The 23,813-nt window shown below is 39.8% G+C and overlaps 1 protein-coding gene across 1 annotated transcript in view; it reads left to right on the forward strand.

Moving 5' to 3' along the window:
• The first annotated feature begins 3,295 nt into the window (after positions 1–3,295).
• ubr3 (ubiquitin protein ligase E3 component n-recognin 3) overlaps positions 3,296–23,813 on the forward strand; it is a 54,898-nt gene continuing 34,380 nt past the window's right edge. The window contains exons 1-19 of the mRNA XM_059561396.1: positions 3,296–3,779; positions 6,035–6,174; positions 7,579–7,731; positions 9,926–10,072; positions 10,192–10,232; positions 10,398–10,464; positions 10,572–10,702; positions 10,955–11,183; positions 11,299–11,478; positions 12,232–12,365; positions 12,630–12,716; positions 12,805–12,870; positions 13,394–13,483; positions 20,557–20,685; positions 20,830–20,882; positions 20,982–21,115; positions 21,457–21,542; positions 22,096–22,237; positions 23,023–23,119. Coding sequence (XP_059417379.1) covers positions 3,349–3,779; positions 6,035–6,174; positions 7,579–7,731; positions 9,926–10,072; positions 10,192–10,232; positions 10,398–10,464; positions 10,572–10,702; positions 10,955–11,183; positions 11,299–11,478; positions 12,232–12,365; positions 12,630–12,716; positions 12,805–12,870; positions 13,394–13,483; positions 20,557–20,685; positions 20,830–20,882; positions 20,982–21,115; positions 21,457–21,542; positions 22,096–22,237; positions 23,023–23,119 — 2,537 coding nt within the window. The 5' untranslated portion in view covers positions 3,296–3,348. The remainder of the gene's footprint in view (positions 3,780–6,034; positions 6,175–7,578; positions 7,732–9,925; positions 10,073–10,191; positions 10,233–10,397; positions 10,465–10,571; positions 10,703–10,954; positions 11,184–11,298; positions 11,479–12,231; positions 12,366–12,629; positions 12,717–12,804; positions 12,871–13,393; positions 13,484–20,556; positions 20,686–20,829; positions 20,883–20,981; positions 21,116–21,456; positions 21,543–22,095; positions 22,238–23,022; positions 23,120–23,813) is intronic.

Consider the following 23,813-nt stretch of genomic DNA (forward strand, 5'->3'; position numbering starts at 1 on the left):
CTGGGATCTCATGGTTCCCATGGCTGTGATGGCTTACCGAGCTACCAAGCATAGCTCCACTGGTTTCACCCCAAACATGATGCTATTCGGCCGGGAGTTGACGGAGCCTGCTGATCTAGTTGTAGGGCTGCCTTTTAGTGAAACCTCAGCTCCAACTCCCCCACAATATGTTGCTGAAATGAGAGAAAGGTTGGAGTTGGCACATCAAATTGCCAGAGAACAACTGGGTCGTTCCGTTGAACGTGCCAAAAAGCAATATGACAAGAATGTGGCGAGGACACATTATAAGGTCGGTGATGCTGTCTGGTACCTCATAAAAGGGACTAAAAGGGGGAAAAATAAGATCAGGAAGTTCCTACCTGCTTATGAGGGTCCTTACTTCGTTCTAGGACACTTGGATGATATGGTGTATCGAATCCAGAAAGGTCCAAAGACAAAAGTGAAGGTCGTTCATCACGATAAGCTCAAGCTGTATCATTCCCGACAACCCCTGGAAAATAGCTGGGTGTTTAAAAGTTTGGAAGCCTGGCAACCCCAGGAGGTTCCTACTCCCAGTCTTGGAGCTAACTTTAGTGACCTTGACCTTGGCCTCACTCACCTCTTTGCAGAGGAAACTGTAAATGACAGCGGCATGGAGCAGGTGCCTGTACTTGATGTGCCAATGGCTAAACAGGAGGATAGAAATGTGCAGTGTGGAGAAGGTAGCACGGTGCAACCAAGTCAACCATGGACTGTTAACGGCCAAATCGGGGGTAGGCCGCAACGAGTTAAGAGACCACCAAAGTGGTTTGGTGACTGGACAAACTGATGCTTGAGGAAAAGAGACTTTGACAAGCATACCAACTGTTCTACTGTTAAAAGAGAATTAATGTTGCATTAATGTTTTTTTTTTATTTTCTATGTTGACCCTGTGGATGTTATTTGTTGTGCCTATGGGTGAGTTCATCAACAACAAAGTATTATTATTATTAACATTTTTGTGTGCAATTAACTTTTATGCCATCCTTTTTCCCATCCAAGCACCGTGCTACCCTCTGCCTTATGGACTGTTTACCCTGTTACGTGGGGCTGGATTACGAAGGCTAGTATCTCTATTGAGGGGAGTTCGCTAACATGGACTGTGCTCCATCAAGTGGAGTTGCCTCAGAGAAAAAAAAAAGAAACAGGAGGCAGTATGTTGGATGAATTTCTTTCTGTTATTTTCACTGTGAAATGTTGATACATTTTATGTTGTTATGCAAGGGCTGCTGGATTGGTATTGTAGTTAATTACCATCCAGAGTGGGGGTAGTGTTGTGGGACAAAGGGGAAATAGGGAGCTGTTCCTTTAATGTCGTAAGGACGTAAATTGTAGTATGAGCGGAAGGTAATTATGGGTAGGGTAGTCCGGAACACGCATGCTCGTGTGTACAGCATTGAATCGAGCGGAGATGTATGTTTCCTTGTTTTCTGTTGTTTTCATTAGAGATGCGCTGAGTATTTGTGTTCACTGCAACATTGTGGGTCATGTGGATGCATGCCAGAGAGACCAATAAAGCAGCATACTCAGAACACTTGGTATAACTCATCATTTGCACGGATTTGAGTAACTGGTAAACTGTTACGCACACACTTACGGCTGCCGAGACGGAGAGCGCCGAAGTGAAAAAGATAACACTGCTCTCCCTCTCCCATAACTGCATATAAAATATTGATACAAGCCGTGACTGTTTCCTACACGTACATGTTATTTTTCAGGAATAGGAAACCGGGACGTTTGGTCACCCTGTGTGTGTGTTTGTGTGTTTTTGTAGGTTTATAAATATCTGAAATAGGTATTACAATGTAAACATGGTTTGTGAGGACAATTCCTGTGCCTTCATAAACCAAATGGCTTAAAAAAAATACTATACGGTGTTTAATAGAAATTTTAATCATGCATTTTCCGTAATGGATAGAGGTAGTGTATGGGGATATACAGTATAGAATACCGTTACCTCTATGGAAAGTCCCTGTAAACTACATAATGCGTGTGTGAGAGAGAGAGAGCGCGCGCGAGAGAGAGAGAGAGAGAGAGAGAGAGAGAGAGAACTAAAAAGCATGGTACACGTTGCTAGAAACATCATACAGCGCTCGCTGTTCTTGTCAGACTTCAGTGAGTTTATCCTCCTGGTCAATAGTCCACATTCGCCGTGGCACTGCCCTGTTCGTGTTTCTTTTCTGTGGTTTTCCTAGTTCGTGATTGGTCAACTTCAGATAAATCAACAAATCGGCTCGTTCAACCGCACACATGTCACGAATTCAAACCGATAGCTCACAAACTTTTTAGACATGTTTAAAAATGATCGGGAGGTCGGGAAGTGCTCGTAAGCCACTCTGCTTGGCTCGTAATTCATCGCAAATGATACGAGCCGCGACCATACGAGCATACGCGATTTCCACACGATTGAAAAAAATCGCATGCGAACTCGTACGACAGCAAAAATCGCACCGTGTACGCCCGCTTTTAGTAATTTCACAGTGCCAAACTGACCTAAAAGTAGGCTTCATTTTGTTTATGGTGATAAATCAATAAAGTACGCTTAAAAAAAACACGCAAAAAAAACCCAACACAAACACTCAATCAGGCTCAATTTTTTATGACTCAAAGAACGACATTCCTCTAGAAGGCGCTTGTCGGCTCAGAAAACGGAATCCTCCATTCATTGAAACGCGTTCAAATATTAGGATGTTTGTCCCATATTTTAAATAAAATTTTACACTAAAAGGCATAATCGTATAAAACTCTTAATTACAAATAGGACTACCAGTCATCCAAATTGACATTTGACACAGTCATCTCGCTCAAATCATTATTCTAAACTCATTAATCTCAAACAGCTGATTGGTCCATCTTTAACAGCGCTGAGAAAGGCAACAAGTACCACGTGACGTTACCGTAAATAAATTACAGTGAGTGTAATTTACAATTTTATGAATTGAAAAGACACCGTGGGAAGTTAAATTAGTAATACAAAATTCATATTGACGCATCATATCTGACACAGTTTTAAACAAAAGGTTTACTGCGATGCATTGTTGTGGCATTGTACTTATTAAAAACATGTGGCACTGCAGATATTATTCCCTCCTCTATGATAAATTGCTTGCGCTGTTTCTCACTAAATAAATAAATAAATCTCCACTAAATGTCAAGGTAATTTCTGATCCGCAAATCGCCGCTCCTTTAGTTCCCCGTTGCATGCTCCACGCCACTCTAGAGTCACTCTCGCGAGACTCGCAGGGACGTAGCAACAAGACCTCGCGAGAAGCGCCGCGATCACAGCAACGAGACAACCAAAATAAAGTGATCACAACAAACCCGTAGCGCATGATGGCGGCGTCGCTGCTGCGCCGGGACAAGAGATCTACCGCCGCCCATCTGAAGGCAGACCTGAAGAGGACTGACAACAGCTCAGGGCTGCGGGAGCTGCGGGAGCTGCTGGATAACGTGCTGCACCCGGAGCGGGGCTCGGAGCCGGAGGCGCTGGAGTGGTGTAAATCGCTGTTGGCAGGAGGGGACGGCTTCGACGAGTTCTGCCGCACCGTCCGATCCTACGATAACGCCACCCTCTGCGGGCTGGTGTGGACCGCCAACTTCGTGGCGTACCGTTGCCGGACCTGCGGCATCTCGCCGTGCATGTCGTTATGCGCGGAGTGCTTCAATAACGGCGACCACACGGGCCACGATTTTAACATGTTCCGGAGTCAGGCCGGCGGGGCCTGTGACTGCGGGGACGGGAACGTGATGAGAGAGAGCGGGTCAGTACACTCACAGACGGACACAGGCTGAGTCTCAAACCCTCGACAGAGAGCCGACCACCTGGACAATGTTTGGGGGGCATCATAACATATAGGCGCATCCCCGACCAGCTGCAGATCTGGGCGTCATAGCATACAAGCAGCAGCGTTTTTAGGATCATAATGTGAAAGCTTGCGAGTTGAATGTCTTGACATTGTTATTATTTAGCATCATAACACATACGTTTACCAAATCACCCGCAGAGTTTAAGGGATCGTAGTATCCAGCCTAATGTGATGGCTACATAGACAGCGTCTTAATAGCATGATATTGTAGTTAAATTCTGAATCTGCAGTAATTTCGGACATCGTAGAATTAAACCTGTACGCTGGCTGTGTGTGTCATCACTTTAGAGGTGATCACTTTTTGGTTCAGCTATGTTGGGCTTCATAAGTGTACTCTGAATAAGCAGGTACTGTAACGAGACAACATTTTTGGGATTGATGATACAGGCACATCCCCAGTTAGCAGCTGTTTTTGGGATTATGTCATTGAGCTCTTCATCTTAAGAAACTAAAATACAAAATAAAATAAAAAATTCTGATTCACAGTATTGAATAATAATAATAATGATAGCATATTGATGATAAAAAAATAACACTGATCGTAACATAAGTGTGTCCCAGATCTGCAGCAGAATTAGAGTATTCATAGTCACCGCACCTAACATGATTAGATATATCAGATGAAATATGAATATGCAGTAATTTGGAGTGTATTATTCTCAAACCTTGTTAGCTGTCTCACTAGTCATCATTATCTGCACACTTGTTGGTTCTCATAACATTGGCTCATTGATATCACATTATAGTTGTGTTCTGGTTCTGCAGCGTCATAAGAGTATCAAAATTAGCATGCATTTTGGGTATAATAATCTTAAGGTAATGAGCTGCCTACCTAGACATACTGTGTGGGAACCATGTACATGCACATCCCGAGTCAGCAGCTGTTTTTGACTTAATAGTCTCAAAACTTTGTGAGCAGCTTACAGGACGGCACTGTTGGGTATCACTGTTTTTGTGCATCATATCCTCAAGCCAGTGGCCTGACTACCCAGGGCTTCATGTCACTGACACATCACCAATCGACACTGTTTTGGGGCATCATAGTTGCATCCAATCATAGGTTTGTCCTGAATCAGCACCATTTTTTGGACGTTGTCTCAAACTAAGTGTACCGCAACACACCCAACACATTGATTAAATCTGACATTTTAAAGCTGAAAGATTTAAAAAGCATAAACATGCTCCAGTAATCTTTGTTTTATTTACAGTTTTGAAAAATCATTTAAGGTGTGTTCTGAATCAGCGCTGCTCAAATGTTGAGTGTGTGGCTGGTTTGGTTGAAGGCACAGCCGTGCATTGATTGATATATATGTGCACTAATATAAGGGCTGGTGAACGGTCAGACGGGCTGTCGGGGGGGCCGTGGCACCTGATCACTGCCTTACAGAGAGTGACACAGTCTGGGTTACTTTTAACCCACCCACAGGGTCAGTGACAGGTCTCTCTTCCCTTCCGCCTCTTTCTGTTCTCTTTAGCATTTGTGCTGTTCGATAGACAGACGTTTAGAGGTTCGGATGTGACCGCTGTCAGCTGGAGCTCAAAAGATTCGCTGTATTTGATCAGTAAAGGGTTTCTTTATCCTGAAGTGTACTTCTGTGCAGGAATGAGGATATTGGCAGTTTTATTCTTGGAAGGAGTGTAGTGTGAAAAAGCATCAGCTCCTCTAACACTTTTGCTTTTGTTCTGGAGCGAGACGTCACAGTACTCGCATTTTCTATCTGATTCAAAGTGACTGTCCACTGGACCCAACTATCTGTATTCTTATTTAAAGAAATCCATTGACTTTTTAGCCATAATCACTGCCAGGATTACAGATGATGTTCACTATAACTGCTAAGACTGCACTTTAGACAGATAAGGTCAAGCAGTCATTCCATGTCAAAGTCTTACCTTCTGGTACCACACTGAACCATTATGCCAGCATTATTATTATTATTTTTAATTTAATATGAGTCTCTAGAAAGCAATCCTTGATAGTTTGGTGCTTTGTTAATATATTGCGATAGGGTTCAACAGTTGGGCTACAGAAGTCAAATGAATGACGCACCAAAATATTTTTTGAATAAGAATTTGTATTTGTCACAATGTCAATGGCTTTTTGTGCACTGAACTGCATGTTGAATCTTAATGTACAAGCTCTTGTGTGACAGGTTTTGCAGCAGGCATCGGTTACAAACCGGAGAGAATGTGCCATCAGTCCCTCTGGATCTGCTGCTCATGTCTGAGATGGTGCTGCCGCGGTTTATCATCACTATCATTCAGTACCTGAGAGACGGCTACACGGAGCCAGGTGAGAGCACCAGACCACACCTTAAAGGAATACTTCACCCACAATTGCATTAAGTGGAAGTTTCACCCTCAGGCCATTCAACATGTCAATGTGGTGTTTCTTTATTGGAATGGATTTAGATAGATGTAGCATTGTGTCACTTCATCAATGGATGCTCTGCAGTGAATGGGTGCCGTCAGAATGAGAGTCCAAACAGCTGATAAAAGCATCACAGTAATCCAAACCACTTTATTCCATCAGTTAACATCTTGTGAAGTTAAAGGCTGTTTATCTGTAAATATATATATATATTAAAAAAAATCCACCAAGGAAGTTTAACTTTACACTTTAAATCACTTCTGGCCAAAATGCAAATGTCCATAATACATAAAAAATCCACCAACATCAACAGTTTTGGACCGTTTCGCTTGAAAATAGTTTTTTTTTGTTTGTGCATATTTCTCTCCTGATTCAGACTGGATTTCAAGAATTTCAAGACTCTGATTTTAGCTGGAAGCAATGGTTTGAAGTTAAAAATGTCTTGATGGATTTGTTTACTATAGAGTTTCACTAAGCTTGAATATTAGATGTTTCTGTGGGTTATTGTGATGTTTTTATCAGCTGTTTGGACTCTCATACCTACATTTATCTGAATTCTCCAAATGTTCTGTTAAAGAAAAAACAAATCTGCCTCTTGGATATTAAATATATCCGATTTTCATATTGGGGTGAGCTCTTCCTTTAAAGGCATAGTCCACTCAGAAATTAAAATTGTCATTACCCATATGCCATTGCAAACCTGCATCATGGTTTTTTTTTTTTTTTGAAAAAAAGTTGATTGATGTTGGGAACCAAACAGTTTCTAAACCTTTTGTTTTCCATTGTATATTTTTGTCTATATAATGGAAGTCAATGGGAACCAGAGTTGTTACCAACGTTCTTCATTTGTTCTTTAATGCACATGGAGTGCTGTGACTGCTTTAAAGACCGCATGAAATGATATATTTCTTGTAGGAAGAGTTTGGGCAGGGCATATTGAAGAATCCTGCTTCCATGATTGTGTTTGGCCCATCTTCCTGTTTAAGAAATGCAATATATTAAATGTTTGTTATCTAAAGGCTATTTCGTGATTTTTATAGGTGGACATTTCAAAGCTCACAGAACTAATATATTTCATGGGGTTTAGTTTGGACCTTGTTCAGTGGATTCAGCTCATAATCTGATCACAAACATTTTGCTTGCTTTTACAAATAGGATTTTAAGAACCAGCAATGAATAAGACCATCTGAGATATGGTCAGCTGCTTTCTCTGTGCTTTTGACTGTACTGTAGTGACTGAGCTAATCTGCTAATCGTGCCCATTGGGGTGACACATGCTGCTGTATTTTGTCACACACACACAAACATGTTATCATGTACTGACAGAGTCGGCCGCTGACAGAGATCTGCAGAAGGTTCTTCAGGAGTTAGACCTGCACATTTCCTTCTTAGAAGAGCTCACCAAGATGGGCGGGGCCATGCGCACCGTTCTCACCAAGATCTTAACCAATCAGCAGACCTTTAAAGAACTGAGCATGGGTGAGTATGTCTGAAACGTGTTGCTTTTGCCTGTAGAGTAGTCGAACAATTGAAGTCAAGTCGTGTCTGCCTGCATCTTGTTTTTGTTTCAGTCATTTGATTTGTTTACTGGGGTTATTTCATTTATCACATATTTGTTTGTTTGACCATTTCCGCTCTCTCAACTTTACAATTAAAAAGGCTGTTTTTGTAGCTGTGCCTTTAAAAACCTTTATATGCAAATTAACTTTATGACTGGCTGTCTTGTTTTAATGAGAAACAAGTCACAATATTTACTAGGGCTGCAGATTAAAAATCATCATTCTCGATTATTCCCTTTGAATTGTAATTGCTATTCTTAATTACGATTGCATTAAATGATGTTTATACCGTTGATGCAACTGGATGCCGTATTTTTATATGAATATAAACAAGCTGAAAACACTCTAACTGAGAAACGTTTAGTGTTTTTCTATAGTTTTAACCCTCAAATGTCAACTATATATCGGATTGGTTTCTTTAAATTATAAAAATTTTAAAATATGAATGGTATTATAATGTTATACTAAAACTTAAATTAAAAAGGGTTAGTTCACCCAAAAATTACAATTATGTCATTAATAACTCACCCTCATGTTGTTTCAAACCCGTAAGACCTCCATTTATCTTCTGAACAGTTTAAGATATTTTAGATTTAGTCCGAGAGCTCTCAGTCCCTCCATTGCTGTGTGTACGGTATACTGTCCATGTCCAGAAAGGGAAGAAAAACATCATCAAAGTAGTCCATGTGACATCAGAGGGTCAGTTAGAATTTTTTGAAGCAGCGAAAATACATTTTGGTCCTAAAATAGCAAAAACTACGACTTTATTCAGCATTGTCCTCTCTTCCGTGTCTGTTGTAAGACAGTTCAAAACAAAGCAGTTTGTGATACCGGCGCTCATAACATTAGCACAGAATCAGTTCAGAATCAATCACCAAAAGAATCAGTTTGGTTCAGATGCTCTGTGTGTCAGTCTGCTTCACGCTGAATCACACATGCGCAGTATCATCAGCTCCTCGGTTCTCGAATCGGACGCGTCTGACAGAAACGGTTCTCGACTCGTGAACGAGTCATTATCTGGCTCGTTGTTCATCTTCATCTTCAGTTAATCAGTCTTGGGTTCGGTACCCCAGTGTGCACCAGGGTCCGATGACAGTGTTCACATTAGCGATTTTGCATGTGAATCGTGCCCTGTTCCGCACTAAACTGCCAGTGTGAAAGCCCCATAAATACCAGTGTTACCGAGTGCCCGGTCAACCCGGTTCTTGACGCATACAGCGCTATGATTTCCACGAAGCAGAAAACGCAGACGGAATCTCAAAATCTAGTCATGAAAATTAAACTTACATTTTAATACGGACAGTCATTGAATTTGTCAAAGTTAGCATAAATTAATCAAATCAAATCTCCGTATGGACCAGTATCTGTAAAAGTTGGTTGAAATCTAGATCCTGCATGTTCTGAGTATCTCTGTGTGAATGAATGAATGGGTTGTTTACTACAGAGACTGAAGCGCATGACCGTCTCAATGAGGACATAAACACATAAACAACATCACCAGAACTGAGTCACTTCACAAGCATTTTACCCTTTCATTTGAGTAAAACCAGTGTCAAAATAAAAGTAGCCTGTCAAAATAAAAGTTCATTTTTACATAAAGGCATTCTGCTAGAAATATTACTATTATTTAGTAGAATGTGTCTGATACTGCTACTACTGTTGAAAAAATATAAAACTTTATTTTTTAAAGAAATAAATCACACAATATTTCTTCCATGTTTAAATGTTAATCGCAAATCCCCTTTATTTACCAAAAAGAAAAAAAAAATCATTAATTAAAATTAAATTAATAAAATTTGGGTGAAACTTGTTTACTGTTTTTCATATTTATATTAATTGTAGCAAAACTTTAAACACAATTGTAAATAAGTATAAAGAATGGCATTGGTTTTATTCTTAGTGATAAAGTTTTTTTTTTTTTTTTTTCAATTAGCATATTTTGTTATGCTTTGGTAATGAAATTGGTACCGACAACCATGGATTTTCACTGGTATCGGTACCGAATACTGACAGTTTGATGTTTTTTGTTCTTTTCCATACTTCAGCCTTTAATAGTAGGCTCAAATAATTAAAAAAACTCATTTTCATACTTCTATATTGTCCCACACCCACAGGTCAAGAGGAGAGTGTTTATGCGAAGAGCAACTATGAGAAGTATCTGTCAGCATTGAAGAGTTCAGGTCTGGTGTCAGTGGAGGAGAAAGGAGCCGGAGCTGGGGCAACAGACACCCCAGCTGGGGCAGGAGCGCTCGGTCTACTGGGTAACACCTGCTGCCTCTTCTGTGCTTTATGTCTGATGGGTGAATAGAGAGAAACGGCTCTTGATGGCTCTTTGGTAACACGGTTATAACATTTTTCTTTATGTTTCTTATTATTTTAGGAGCTACTGCCGCTGCCAGTCTGGAGGACTCTAGCAAAGAGGTAGGCACACAGACTTATGGGATAGATAAAATGTGCCCAGAAACTAGTCAAAACAAACACAGTAGGGTGTGTCTTCCTTTTGTGTCGTTGTTGAGAACAGTCTTCTTTAAGCCACTGAACTGATTGTTGTAGCTGTGCGGGTCAACTGATGTGTTTGTCTGACAGGAGGATCAGGATGGACTGCAGGGTGTGGGCCAGAGGAAAAGAGTCAAGCTCAGTAGCAGTACCAAAGGTAGAGCCCATAGATCTCATCATCCCTAAATCTCATCAACTATTATTCCACGAATAATGTAGGAACTAAAACAATCGCATTTCCTTGCCGTTTTCCTGTTTTGTTAGATCCATCCATAATGGACACCCTGAAACATAAATGTTTTTTAGAAGAATTATTGTTTTGGACTATTAAGTATGAATTTCCACAGAAGATGGTCACCTTTTTGCTCAACATGTTGCCAGATCAGGATTACAAGGTATTCAATGCTGGCAATGCAATATGTTTTGTGATAGAACGCGATATTAAAAAAGAGGACTCTTCTTGCAAAGGTTTAATGTATGTATCTCATATAGGCAAATATGTAAATTAGTGCCCTTTTACACCACAAGGCTGTGAGTTGTAACTTTTGTATAGCTGCTGCAACCAGTCCATGATCTCTAAATAATGCATTTTTTTTTTTTTTTTACCAAAATCTATAACATGTGAACATGCTTCTCCTGTGCCACAGATCAATTTCACTAAAACATTTGTACAGCACTATGCCTTCATCATGAAGACCCTCATGAAGAGTCACGAGTCGGACACCATGTCCAACCGCATCGTTCACATCAGCGTGCAGCTCTTCAGTAACGAGGAGCTGGCGAGGCACGTCACAGAGGAGTGCCAGTTACTGGACATCATGGTCACCGTGCTCCTCTACATGATGGAGAGCTGCCTCATCAAGAGCGAACTGCAAGGTAACACAAGAAGCAAGGTTTAGGCTGTGTTCAAAATGGCATGCTACCACACTACAATGCACTATTTGCTAATTTATCGGATTGCCAGCTACAAAATGTCTTCGATCTGTCCCAGATGAGGAGAACAATCGTCACGTGGTGGTGAACTGCGGTGAAGCTCTACTGAAGAATAACACCTACTGGCCTTTAGTTAGTGATTTTATTAATATCCTCTCGCACCAAAGTGTGGCCAAGCGCTTCCTGGAGGATCAATCTCTGCTGCTGCTCTGGATGAGTTTTGTCTCCTTCTTCCAAGGTCAGTGACTGAGAGAAAATCCTGCAAATAGTGTATTTTCCGGACTATAAGTCACACTTTTTTCATAGTTTGGCTGGTCCTGCGACTTATAGTCAGGTGCGACTTATTTATCAAAATTAATTTGACATGAACCAAGAGAAATGAACCAAGAGAAAACATTACCGTCTCCAGCCACCAGAGGGCGCTCTATGCTGCTCTGTACTCCTGTAGACTAACACTGAAGACATAGAGTGCCCTCTCGTGACTGGAGACGCTAATGTTTTCTCTTGGTTCTAAATAAATGCGTCTTATAGTCCAGTGCGTCTTATATATATTTTTTTCCTCATCATGACATATTTTTTGAACTGATGCGACTTATACTCAGGTGCGACTTATAGTCCGAAAAATACGGTATATAGTTTGTTTCAGAGTCTGTAGTGCTTTTTTTTTCCTCAGTCCTATGAATATCAAAATGTGGATGAATTAGTGTTTACTTAATTAAGCAATGAGTTAAGAGAGGCTGTGCTTTATTGTAAAATAGGCCATCGATAATGTGATTGCACTTAGAATATAGCATGGCTTTGAATGCGTTTTAAAGATGTTAACTACATAACAAGCATCCAGGACTATTCATTTTAGAAAGGTCATTTAGATTTTGTTGATAAATGAAAGCACTGTGCGATATAGGTTATGTTACTGAAACTTGATCTCAGTGAGTCAGTACTTCAGTCTGATGTTATGGCCTCTCTCTCTCTGTTTCTTTCGCCGTGTCAGGAATGAATCTGAATAAGAGAGAGCTGAATGAGCACGTGGAGTTTGAGTCTCAGACGTATTATGCAGCGTTTGCAGCCGAGCTGGAGGCCTGTGCTCAGCCCATGTGGGGTCTCCTGACACACTGCAAAGTCAAAGTGAGGCTCCGTTCATCTCTACACGCATCACGCTACAACACCTGTTTGAGACAATCAACTTAGTTTACCTTGAGTGCCTCATGTTTGAGATGCTGCAGAGGACATAAGACACAAGCTCGGAGGCCACGCATGCCCATCTAGCACATTAAAATACAATGGAAAAGCAGCAGAGTAGAATTCAAAAATGCTTTCTGTGTGAACAGCCCTTTATTAATGTTTTTGTAGGAGGTTTGTGCATGAGCTAAACTTATTGTGTGTTGGCAGGAGACCCACGAGTACACGAAGACAGTGGTGCGCTACTGTCTGGAAACCCTTCAGATGTGGTTTGATGCCATTGGGTTTGCAGATGAGGTACAGTCTTGATGTTCACACGGTCAGATTACATCATGATAAAGATGAACCAGTGAGTAACCCCCCCCCCCCTCTCTCTCTGTCACAGCCTGCTCTCCACCAGCTGACCTTTCATTTACCTCTTCATAGATACTATGCCATGTTCCTCAGCAAGGTGAGGACACACTCAGACACGTTTTGGTCAACAAATCAGTTGAGTGAATAATTCAATGTCTGTCTTATAAAGGCATTCTCCTCCTCATAGAAGGATGCAACCTTTGGTAAGAGTCATTGAAAAATCCCAACCGCTGATATTGAGAAGCAGTTTGAAATGAGCAAACACAGAAAAGCCAAGTGATACAAATCGTAGAAAAAGTCTGGAATGTGCATATCAGCACTTATATGTGTATTTGGTGTTGAATTGGCTAAGATGTTGTAAATTGCAATAGACCTGCAAAATCCTGGGCAGTTCTTAGTCCCAATTCTGTCACCAAAAAAGCTTTCCGTGTTGAGTATGAATATGTCAGTCGCCGCAAAAAAGACTGACCAAAAACAAAATGCAGGTACTTATTGATTTAAGAGTATGTGATTTATTGAGCAAAGAGCTGCTCCAGAATCGGATTTTAAATGGGGTCAAGCAGTTGGTCTGGGTATGATCCTGATTATAAACTAATCAGTGTTTTGTTGTTGTTTTGCAGGGAGTGAAGTGTCAAGGTCTGGATTTGGACAGTTTGCTTCCTGATCAGGAGATGCTTATGAAAATCATGGTTCACCCTCTTCAGATACAGGTAATGAACAATGAAGGTGAATAAAGACATTAAGAGAAGAATTAATCAGCTGGAAGTGAGTGCCTGATTGTGTGTTATTAATCAGACTACAAATATATGATGAAAGTATCAGATATGACTGGTACACTGAATCTCACGTCTTCTAAGGTCATATGATAGTGCTGTGTGTGGAACCGATCACAACTGAACTTGATATTCTATTAGGGGTGGGAATCTTGCGATTACGGATTACAAATATCATTATCAACTCAAGATCACGATGCGTCACATTCTCAGTCTTCTATAATACTTACTGCACTTGGCTAACTTTTCATATACATTTTATATCAAATGTATTTGGTTTAAAATTAACTTTATTTTATTTTTTTAAAACAATGACTTATTTAAAATAAGTGTTCAAGTGTCCGTAAGTGTACAGACAATAGTTGAGGATTTTTCTTTTTTTCCTCAGCATTATTGATTATTATTGATGAGATCATAGAAAGTGGCAGGCTGTTTAACAGGCTGCATTCACGCACATCTATTTTTATATCAGATGCTTTTTCCTGCTCTGAAAACATAACTGACTGTGTGTACATCAGTGTCATATAAAAGTATTTGAAAATGCAAGTGCATTTAACCACCGCCGCAATTGAGCTTCAGGACAACAAACACAAAGCGCACGTGAAAGTCTGTCAGTGCACGGGCTTCGTGCATCTAATACTACTGCAGTCCAAACGGCAGAAATGAAATCATATCTAAAGTAAAACATGGCTGGTGGAAGCACAGACTGTCAAGTAATGTGCATGTGTCTCACAGCGCATATTCTGTGCAATGAAGCCGGCCGCTTGTGTAATAGATTTTATGTTGAATCAAATAAAATATTTATTTCTAAAGCTACTATTGATAATTTCTACTTGATAGTTTCTTATTTAACACAAAACAGCTTTAAATAATCATTTGTGGGTATTTTCAAAGCCTAATTTAATTTTTTTTATTTAATTTTTTTATTGAATTTTCACTGTAATACAAAAACAACAAGACATAGTCCAAAAGAAAAAACAAAACAAAAACAAAAAAACACACACATAGCTCAGATTATTAAAAACATTCCTGGGGTGAAATCAGGATTGTTTAATATTGGGGTAAGGAAAGAAGTCAATTTAGATCTACCCTCAAGTCTACAAACAGATCTCCATGCTTTGAGTATTAACTATAATTGGATTATCATAAACTTATACATCTTAATATTTGGAAAATCCAGCCCCCCCATAGAACTTGGCAGATAAAGTACTGATAATTTTAATATAGGTTTGCATTTATTCCATATAAAAGAAGTCCTCCAGCTATTCAGGCCCTTTAATGCCCTATTTGAAAACAGTATAAGAACCATTTGAATAGGATATAACAGTTTGGGTAACACAATCCTCTTTACAAGTGCTATCCGGCCCAGCAAAGATATTGGCAAGGAATTCCAACGTTCCAATTCCTGACGTATTTTCTCAAATAAGGGAACAAAATTAGATTCATACATCAGCTTCAAAGATGAAGAGATAGAAATACCCAAATAGACAAAACCTAGAGGTGAAAAAAGGAAAACAGGGCACAATGTTAGGTTTAGAAATAAGAGTACCTAAAGGCATAGCTTCAGATTTAGTTAAATTTACTTTATAACCAGAAAAGGAACTGTACCAGTTAATCAACTCATTTACAGCGGGAACTGACTTCTCAGGCTCAGATAAAAAAAGCAATACATCATCAGCATACAGTGCAATCTTATGATGTATATGTCCTATCTGTAAACCTGAAATAGCTGTTGCAGACTTGACCGCTTCAGCTAAAGGCTCTATAGCCAGCGCAAATAAAAGCGGCAACAGGGGCCAACCCTGGCTGGTGCCTCTATGCATAGGAAAATAATCTGATCTAAAACCATTTGTCACTACAGCAGAACATGGGTCTGTATACAGAACTCTGGACCACTGCACACAATTTTCACCTAGGCCAAATTCATCCAAAACAAAAAAAGATAGCACCATTCAATCCGATCAAACGCCTTCTACGCATCCAAAGACAGTACTAGCCCATCTGTGGATTTCACTTTAAATAACATTTAAAAGGTAAATAACATTTTAAAAGGTGTCTAATATTATCAGATGAATTCCTACCCTGTATAAACCCTGTTTGTTCAATCCCAATTATCAGAGGCAGAATTTTTTCAAGACGCTTTGCTAAAATTTTAGAAAGCAATTTCCGTGCCATTTTAGTATTGACATTCAGTAATGAGATTGGCCTGTAAGAAGAGCATATGTCAGGACTTTTACCTTTCTTTAATATAAGCGAGATATAAGGTTCTCCAAGAGTCTTTGGTAGCTCTTTAACCACAAACCAATAAATAAAGATATTAAGCAATGGGTCTACTAGCAGCTCTTGAAACTCCTTAAAGAACTCCACAAAAGCCATCTGGCCCTGGTGATTTACCATTCTTTAGAGTATTAATAGCATTAATAACCTCCTGTCTAGTAATAGGGCCATTGAGAAATTATTTTTGTGTAACTGAAATCGTTGGGAGATTAATCTCAGAAAAAAAGTCAACCATTTGTTTGCGATGATCACCTGTTTTCTCAGAGGAATATATATTTATATAAAAATCCCTAAATGAATTATTAATATTCTTATTATCATGGAATATATTATCATCGGAATCAACAATTGTAGAAATATACTGAGATGCTGCACGTTGTTTGGCAATATATGCTAGGAATTTTCCAGGCTTGTCTCCGTGCTCATAAAATGTTTGTTTTGAGTATCGTATTTTCTTCTCTGCATCCACAGTGAGAAGACAATCTAAAGCTGCTCTAACTGCTTGTAATTCTTTCAATAAATCTGCTGAAGGAGATCTATTATAAATTTTTTCTTTAACCAATAACTGAGATTCCAAGGCCTTTTGATTCGCCATTCTTTGCCGTTTTTTGAAGGAAGTATATGAAATAATTAGCCCTCTTGCATAAACTTTACAGGTTTCCCATAATAAAGATGGGTTATCTGTGGATAAAGAATTAATAGATAGAAAAGATTTAAATTCAGAAGAGAAGTAAACTGAAAAAGCACTGTCTCTAAGGGTTGCCATATTAAGTCTCCACTGTATAGAATTATTCCGCAGTATTCCCAAATTGAAGCTCCATAGTGACACTGGCATGATCTGACAGTAAAATACTTTCTATATTACAAGATCGAACTAAATGCAAATCTATTTCCGGCATAAAAAAGTAATCTAATCTTGACTGACAATGATAGGAAGTAAAAAAAAAATTATATTCCTTATCAGTATGGTGAAGAGTTCTCCAGACATCTACAAAACCAAGATCTTTACAAATATTCTGAAGAGATCTCGCCTGGGCAGTTAGAGATGCAGAGCTATGTGGGTACCTATCTACAAGAGGATTCAGTACACAATTAAAATCTCCCCCAACAATAGTTAAATCTGCTGGCCTGGCAATCATGTCCAAAAACACTTTAGTAACAAAGTCAGATGGATGAGCTGGGGGATAATACATATTTAGTATGTATTTAGTTTTACCTTGCCAAACACCTTCAATAATAACATAGCGACCATTCCTATCTTTAATACAGTTTAAAACTTTGAATGGTAAATTACGTTTAATGAGAATAGCAACACCTCTACTTCTAGATGTAAAAGATGAAAACTATATCTGCCAAAAAAACCCCTGTTGTAATTTTAAATGTTCTACGTCAGTCAAATGAGTCTCTTGTAAAAGAGCAATTTCGATATTTCCTTTTTTTCAAAAAAGTAAGTATCTTTCTTCGTTTTACAGGATTATGGAGACCTCAAATATTCCAAGTACAAATCCTGAGCACTCTAGACATTAAAAACTGTACAGACAATCAGTGGATCCACAATACACATAATCACAAAATATATTCCAGTAAGTGTATCCTTCAAAGATCTGAGCTTTGAAAAAAATAAAAATAAAATACCAACAAAACAGAAAACTATCAAGGGAACAAACCTGCCAAACATGCAGGAAGGACTATTCTTACTCTTTTCTTCTGTAGGCAACCGCCTACCCCCACAAACACCACTCACATCCTTTAACATAGGGTAAACACAAACGTCACCAAGCTCTCAGCAACATAATACAACTTCTTCACTCAGTGAATTATTTTGTTCATGTACCACATAGCTTCCTGCAAAAGTTTGACACGCTAGCCCAGGCTATTAATGAATGCAGTCACGTCATCCGGTGAGGCGAATCGCTTCATCGTCCCGTTGATGGTTAGCCTCAGAGTTGCAGGATACAGCAAGGCATATTCGATCTTCATCCTCTGCAATCGTTTCTTGACATCGTCGAAAGCTTTGCATTTCTTTATCACTATCGCAGAATAATCGTTGAAGAATGAAATCCTCTGTCCCTCTTTAGCGCTCCTCTCAGGATCCGTGCCAACATGACGAGCTACATTCAACACTCGCTGCTTATCCGTAAAGTTGTGGAACTTTATGATGACAGGTCTGGGTCGTTGCGCAGGTCCTGGAAAAGGCGCCAAAGAGCGATGAGCACGATCAAGCTTGATCCACCCTGCTTTCGTTGTATTCGTCAAGTAATCGGGCAGCCACTTTTCAAAGAAACGCACCGGATCACTGCCTTCAGTTCCCTCTGGCAACCCGAGTTGACGCAAATTACATCTGCGCCCACGATTCTCCAGATCGTCGATATGCGCGGACATCTCGCTCACTTTTTTTTGAAGATCAGCCACCGTAGCTTGGATGCATTCGGTCGAATTTTCCACACCGGCGATCCACTCCTCTGCCTTGCCTACTCGCTCGACCAAGGCCTGGAACTGAACTGTCTGCTCATTTATCGTGGACAGGACAGTATTCACTTTCTCATTTGTTACCTTCGTAATGTTTTCCGTTAATTTGTCCAAAGCTTGAGCAAAGTTGGAGTTGGAGCTTTCCTCCTCACGACTATCTACACGTTCGCGTCGTCCATATTACCATCCTGCTCGACGGCGCTGATGATAGAACTTTTTGACACCGTCTTCTTAGCTATCGGCATTCTGTCAGATACTTTTTAAAAATATTGATCTAGAGACATGGCACAGTAACACTTCAACCAAGTAGAATGATTTCACTGAGTGAAAATATGTTAAACCGAATATTTGAAGTAATGTCACAGGAGCTCGCCAAAACTGGTGCCCGCTCTACGATGCCATCTTCCTCCCCCTCTTAATTTGATTAATCGCCGCACTATGTAATAAATTAGATTACAAATTTTAATCGACTGACAGTTGTAAGTTTTATGTATTTGTATAATTTGTGGAATGCATAGCCATAGAATATTCATCCAATCATATTCCTCGGTTCAAGGACTACAATAGGCTGTCCTTCCTGCCTGTCAACGTTATGTATTAGCATACCTATGTTCAGACGTGATGCGTCGTTAGCGCCTTCCTTTACACTATTGCAGACTGAGAATGTTATGTTTTCTCAATGGTGAGTGAGACATGAGTTTCAGCCCTCCACCAGTGCGGTCTCTCATCGTGTCTCAGGTCATGTGTTTTGGAGGAGGCGTGGCTTTGGAGAGTGATTTACAGGGAGGGTGGGATCTTATGCTTTCAACTTTAAGGGAAGGAATTTTAATAATTCACACCTAAAATGAAGATAAATCAATCGCTTTTAAATTGACAAATGAATAGACATTTAAATATGTAGTTGAATAAAATAAACGTAACAATTTTGACGTTAATGCCTTAAGGTAGTGAAAATATTTAGAGGGAAATTGCCAATTGTTTTGTTTCTTTTTTTTTTGTGAGAATTTTAAAATAGTTAAAAATACAATTGGACAGTTCACTCGTGGTGCCCCCTGTACCCCTCCGTTACAGTTTTTTTAAAGTCAAAACTTTTGTTTTAGATATAGGTGCTAATATATGGCCACCAGTGATGCGCGGGTTGATCCAAAATGAGCGGGTGCCTGCTGTCACCCGCAGCTACGAGTCATCCAAAAATATTTTTAATGATATTCGGGTCCTTTGAAATAAAGATGCCAATTAAAACTTTGTAATTTATATAGTACTAGACACAATTTAGAAATATATATGCCTACACTTTATTGGCTGAATAACTGGCGCGAATAGAGTGACAACCTGTCCCGCTTTACATTGTACAGCAATTTTACCCTTTGTCCAGCCTCATGCAAATTGAGCATCTGTCCTGCTTTTTCATTCGACCCTGCCTAATAAATACACGGATACGTCCATAGGCGTACTGTTAACTTATGTCCAACAGTTCAGAGGAGAGCCGTAGCCTACATCACACACATTCATATCGCTCCACAGACTGCAGTAACAAGTTAGCCCCAGTCATTTTTCCAGATTCTGAAATAGCTGTAAACTTTGGGTGATATTTTGGGTAAGGTAGTGTCTTAATCCTTTAGTCGTTGGGTTTAAAAAGAAATATAGGCAATATATTACAGAAAGCTTGAAATATCTACTTTTTTAACGAAAATATTCAAACCAAAATTAATCGGCTACTCTCTGATTATGTAATCCATATGAAATGTGCATTTCTCTGGCGTTCACGGCGAGTCCGCATCGTCAACTTCATCTTAGCAGCGACACCGAAAACACCAGTTTATTACCAAGCAATTAAATGTCTCCTTGCTAATTTAGACACATGCATTATCATTACTTTAACCGGTTCTTTGTGGCAAGCTTTATGTGTGCGGTCATAACGCTTATTATCCTGTAGGCTAAAGCCTATTTAAGTAATTAAATTAATATAAAGGGGCGACGCATTTACTACTTTAAAAAAATGCGGGTCAGGAAGCGGGTACAACATTTTCTTTTTCTTTTTTTTCGGTCCGAGTTGCGGGCGAGTTAGTTAAAAACATCGGTCGGGTGCGGGTTGTTTAAACACTGACCCGCGCATCACTGATGGCCACACACAAGGCTTCATTTTGTGCATTAAAAGCTGCTGAATTGCATTTCATTTCTGGCATGTGACGTGATGTTATGATGGTAATGCTACAGTGTGTGATAAGTAGACAGGACCCATGTGTTGATGTGTGTGTGTGCAGGCTAGCCTGTCTGAGATCCACAGTAACATGTGGGTGAGAAACGGGCTGCAGATTAAAGGTCAGGCCATGACTTATGTCCAGTCTCACTTCTGTAACTCCATGATTGACCCGGACATCTACCTCCTGCAGGTAACACGCTGACACCCTCACTCTCGCTCGCTCACCTAACACTTCTGTGCTGAAATAGGACTTCATCCAGGGTCCAGAATCCTTTGCCAGCACATCATGTGATAATTTGAACTTAGTTTTTTTGGGGGGTTTTTTGGTCTTTAGGTGTGTGCATCTAGATTGGATCCAGATTACTTCATTTCCTCAGTGTTTGAGAGGTACGACACCTTTTCTTTCTTTGGTTGAGCTTTTACACTCCGCGATGGATCCTAAACTCTTTGTGTGTGTGTGTTTGTGTGTGTGTGTGTGTGTGTCAGGTTCAAGGTGGTGGACTTGCTGACAATGGCGTCTCAGCATCAGAACGCAGTGCTGGACTCGGAGCAGGAGAGACCCATGCTGGAGGGAGCGCTGACCTTCCTGGTCATCCTGAGCAGTCTCAGAGTACACTTAGGTGCATAGCTTCTCCATCTCAATATCAAGCTCAAAAGATTTATCACTGGAACATGCTGCTTCTAATTGGTAAATCTGAGCCTTCAGAATATGACTGTTAGAGTTCTGAATGCGGTTACATTCACACAGTTTGGCTATAAATAAGAGCTATTATAATTACTGGGACTCACACCTGTATTTTGAAAGCATGTTTCTATAGAAATGTTCTGTGTTAACTAAACCTAGTTGTCTTTCAGATCATACATGAGCATGTTTCATGTGCATTTTGTGTTTTTTTTTTTTTTTTTGGAAACTCAATGGAGATATTAGCTCGTGTCTTTCTCTCTGTGTGTGTCATTGCAGGAATGTCTGATGATGAGATTTTGAGAGCGGAGATGGTGTCACAGTTGTGTATGAATGATCGTACCCACAGTTCCCTGCTGGATCTTGTATCCTTTCACCATGAAAACATGATGTACTCACAGGAAGTTCAACGGTTTTGCAAGCGTTGGTACAGCTCGTTAAGTTCGATTTTGTATCACGAGAATCAACTTATCTTAGCCTCTCTATTTTGGTTATGAGCTAATTGAATTATGAAAGAATTCCAGAAAGAACCCCAGTCCCAAAAAGACTGAGTATGTGTCATAACATATGCTGCTATAAAAGGATGTATGTCCAAACCAAAATCCTCTCCGAGAGTGCCATTGCTCATTTCACACGTGTTTCTTAAAGCACAGAAGTGGTTTCTAAATGGTCAGAGAAAGTGAAAATCCTTAATTAAGACTAACCTTATAAGTGGAGCTAAATAAAATGACAATAAGAAGTAATCTATGACACTTAAAGATGCAATATTTGAAATAATGGAAACAAACAAATCAAACATCAGAAAAAAAATTCCCAACCACACGGGCCTTCCTGTGTAACTAGTGTTACCACATTATTGACCTCTTGAATATTTTGATCACATTAGAGTTTGAGTGTTGTCCTTGACCGCGGTTGCAGATCCCGGAGAACCCCAACCCTAAGAGCGGTGTGGTGCCGGGCAGCTGTAGTTTTGAGGAGATGCTGGCTGCTGTAGCTGATTTCAAAGCCCCGGTGTTTGAGCCTGGAGGATCCATGCAGCAGGGCATGTACACACCCAAAGGTGACCCGTCTTATTTAGACTTTTATTTTTCTGTAATTTCGTTGGATTCGGATGTTGTGTGTGCCTCTCCTTACCTCCAGATGGCGATGTGACTCTGTGACTGTAGCGTTTAGGACAGAAGGGTCTTCTCTCCAGCAGTAGTTGTGTGTTTGTTTCTCATTACTGTTATGCAACGTGACCGAACATATTTATGTACATTTGAAATTCAGCTCTAATTGATTTTTAAGATATGGGCATTTTAGGTTCTGGGGTTGGTACGATTTTTACAATGTTATGCAAAGAAGTCTCATGTGTTCACCAAGCCTGCATGTATTTGATAAAATACACTTTTTTTTTTTTTTTAGGTAATATTGTGAAATACTTAACACATTTGCTCTGAAAGGTATTATTTCTTCAGTGTCACACGATCCATCAGAATTCATACTTTCATGCTGATTAGATAAACAAATTGTCTTTTTATTTATTTTTTGGACACATATTGGTCACCCCGGTGCAAGTGTGCCGTAGTTTAACTAATGTGATGAGTTTAGGTAACAGGAGTCAACTAAACATCGGGATATTTTCATCCATTCCTTGGTGATCAATATTTATACTGGGTTTCAGCATTCAAACGATGAGTTTCCACTGGCATACAGTTCATTTTTTTGTATAATAATTGTATAACATTATGATACTATGTATCTGTACTCTGGTCATCAGGCTCTCACCACATGGTTTCTAAATTATTCTCCTTTTTCATAACTCATCCAGTGTTTATTTTCTGTGTGTGTGTGTGTGTTTTCCAGCGGAAGTCTGGGAGAAAGAGTTTGACCCTATAATGGTGATTCTCCGCACAGTGTACCGCAGAGACGTGCAGTCGGCCATGGATCGATACGCAGCATTGTGAGTCTCTGAAATCCTCCAGACCTCCTCCTCATCTCAACATTCACTTCATCATTTAAACACTGCTTCACTTCATTTATCACAAAACAAGATTCTAGATGTGGTCGTTGATCATGCTGAAACCAAACTCCTCACCTATGGAGTGGCTTGGTTTTGTTCGCTGCTGACCTTGAGATTGAGGGGCGCTGTGTAATAGAGGTCATTTTCTTCAGGGCCACTGCTTGTCTTGTTCGGAGGACGGTGTTCATGGAGGGACTTACAGCTGAAATGGGTTTTTCCAGTTAGAGTCAATACGTAATACACCTCAAATACAGACTGAATCTCCATCCATTTCTCAGCCACATACAGATTTTTCATATGCATGGTAGTTATAAAAATAAAAAAAAACGTCAGCAGCCTAAAGTGGTTCCAAACCAGATTTTTATTTTATTTTATTAAACTGCAATTCACTTCACTGTAGGAATGCATGTTTTTTTCTGAGTGAAATGGTTTAGTGATACATGCTTTTTCAGTGTCCAAACTGGGATGTTATCCATCCTGAAACATGGGCATTAACGTTGCAAGTGATTGCACCCAAAATAGTTTAAAAATGGACGATATGTTTCTTTGTCATATTACATATTGTGGTCTTCATAAAATCAGTGGTCTGGTTAAATGATAGTTTTGCGGTAGCTGCGTTAGAACGAGAGATGTT

The sequence above is a fragment of the Carassius carassius genome, chromosome 11, assembly GCF_963082965.1.
Source record: "Carassius carassius chromosome 11, fCarCar2.1, whole genome shotgun sequence".
Lineage (NCBI taxonomy): Eukaryota > Metazoa > Chordata > Actinopteri > Cypriniformes > Cyprinidae > Carassius > Carassius carassius.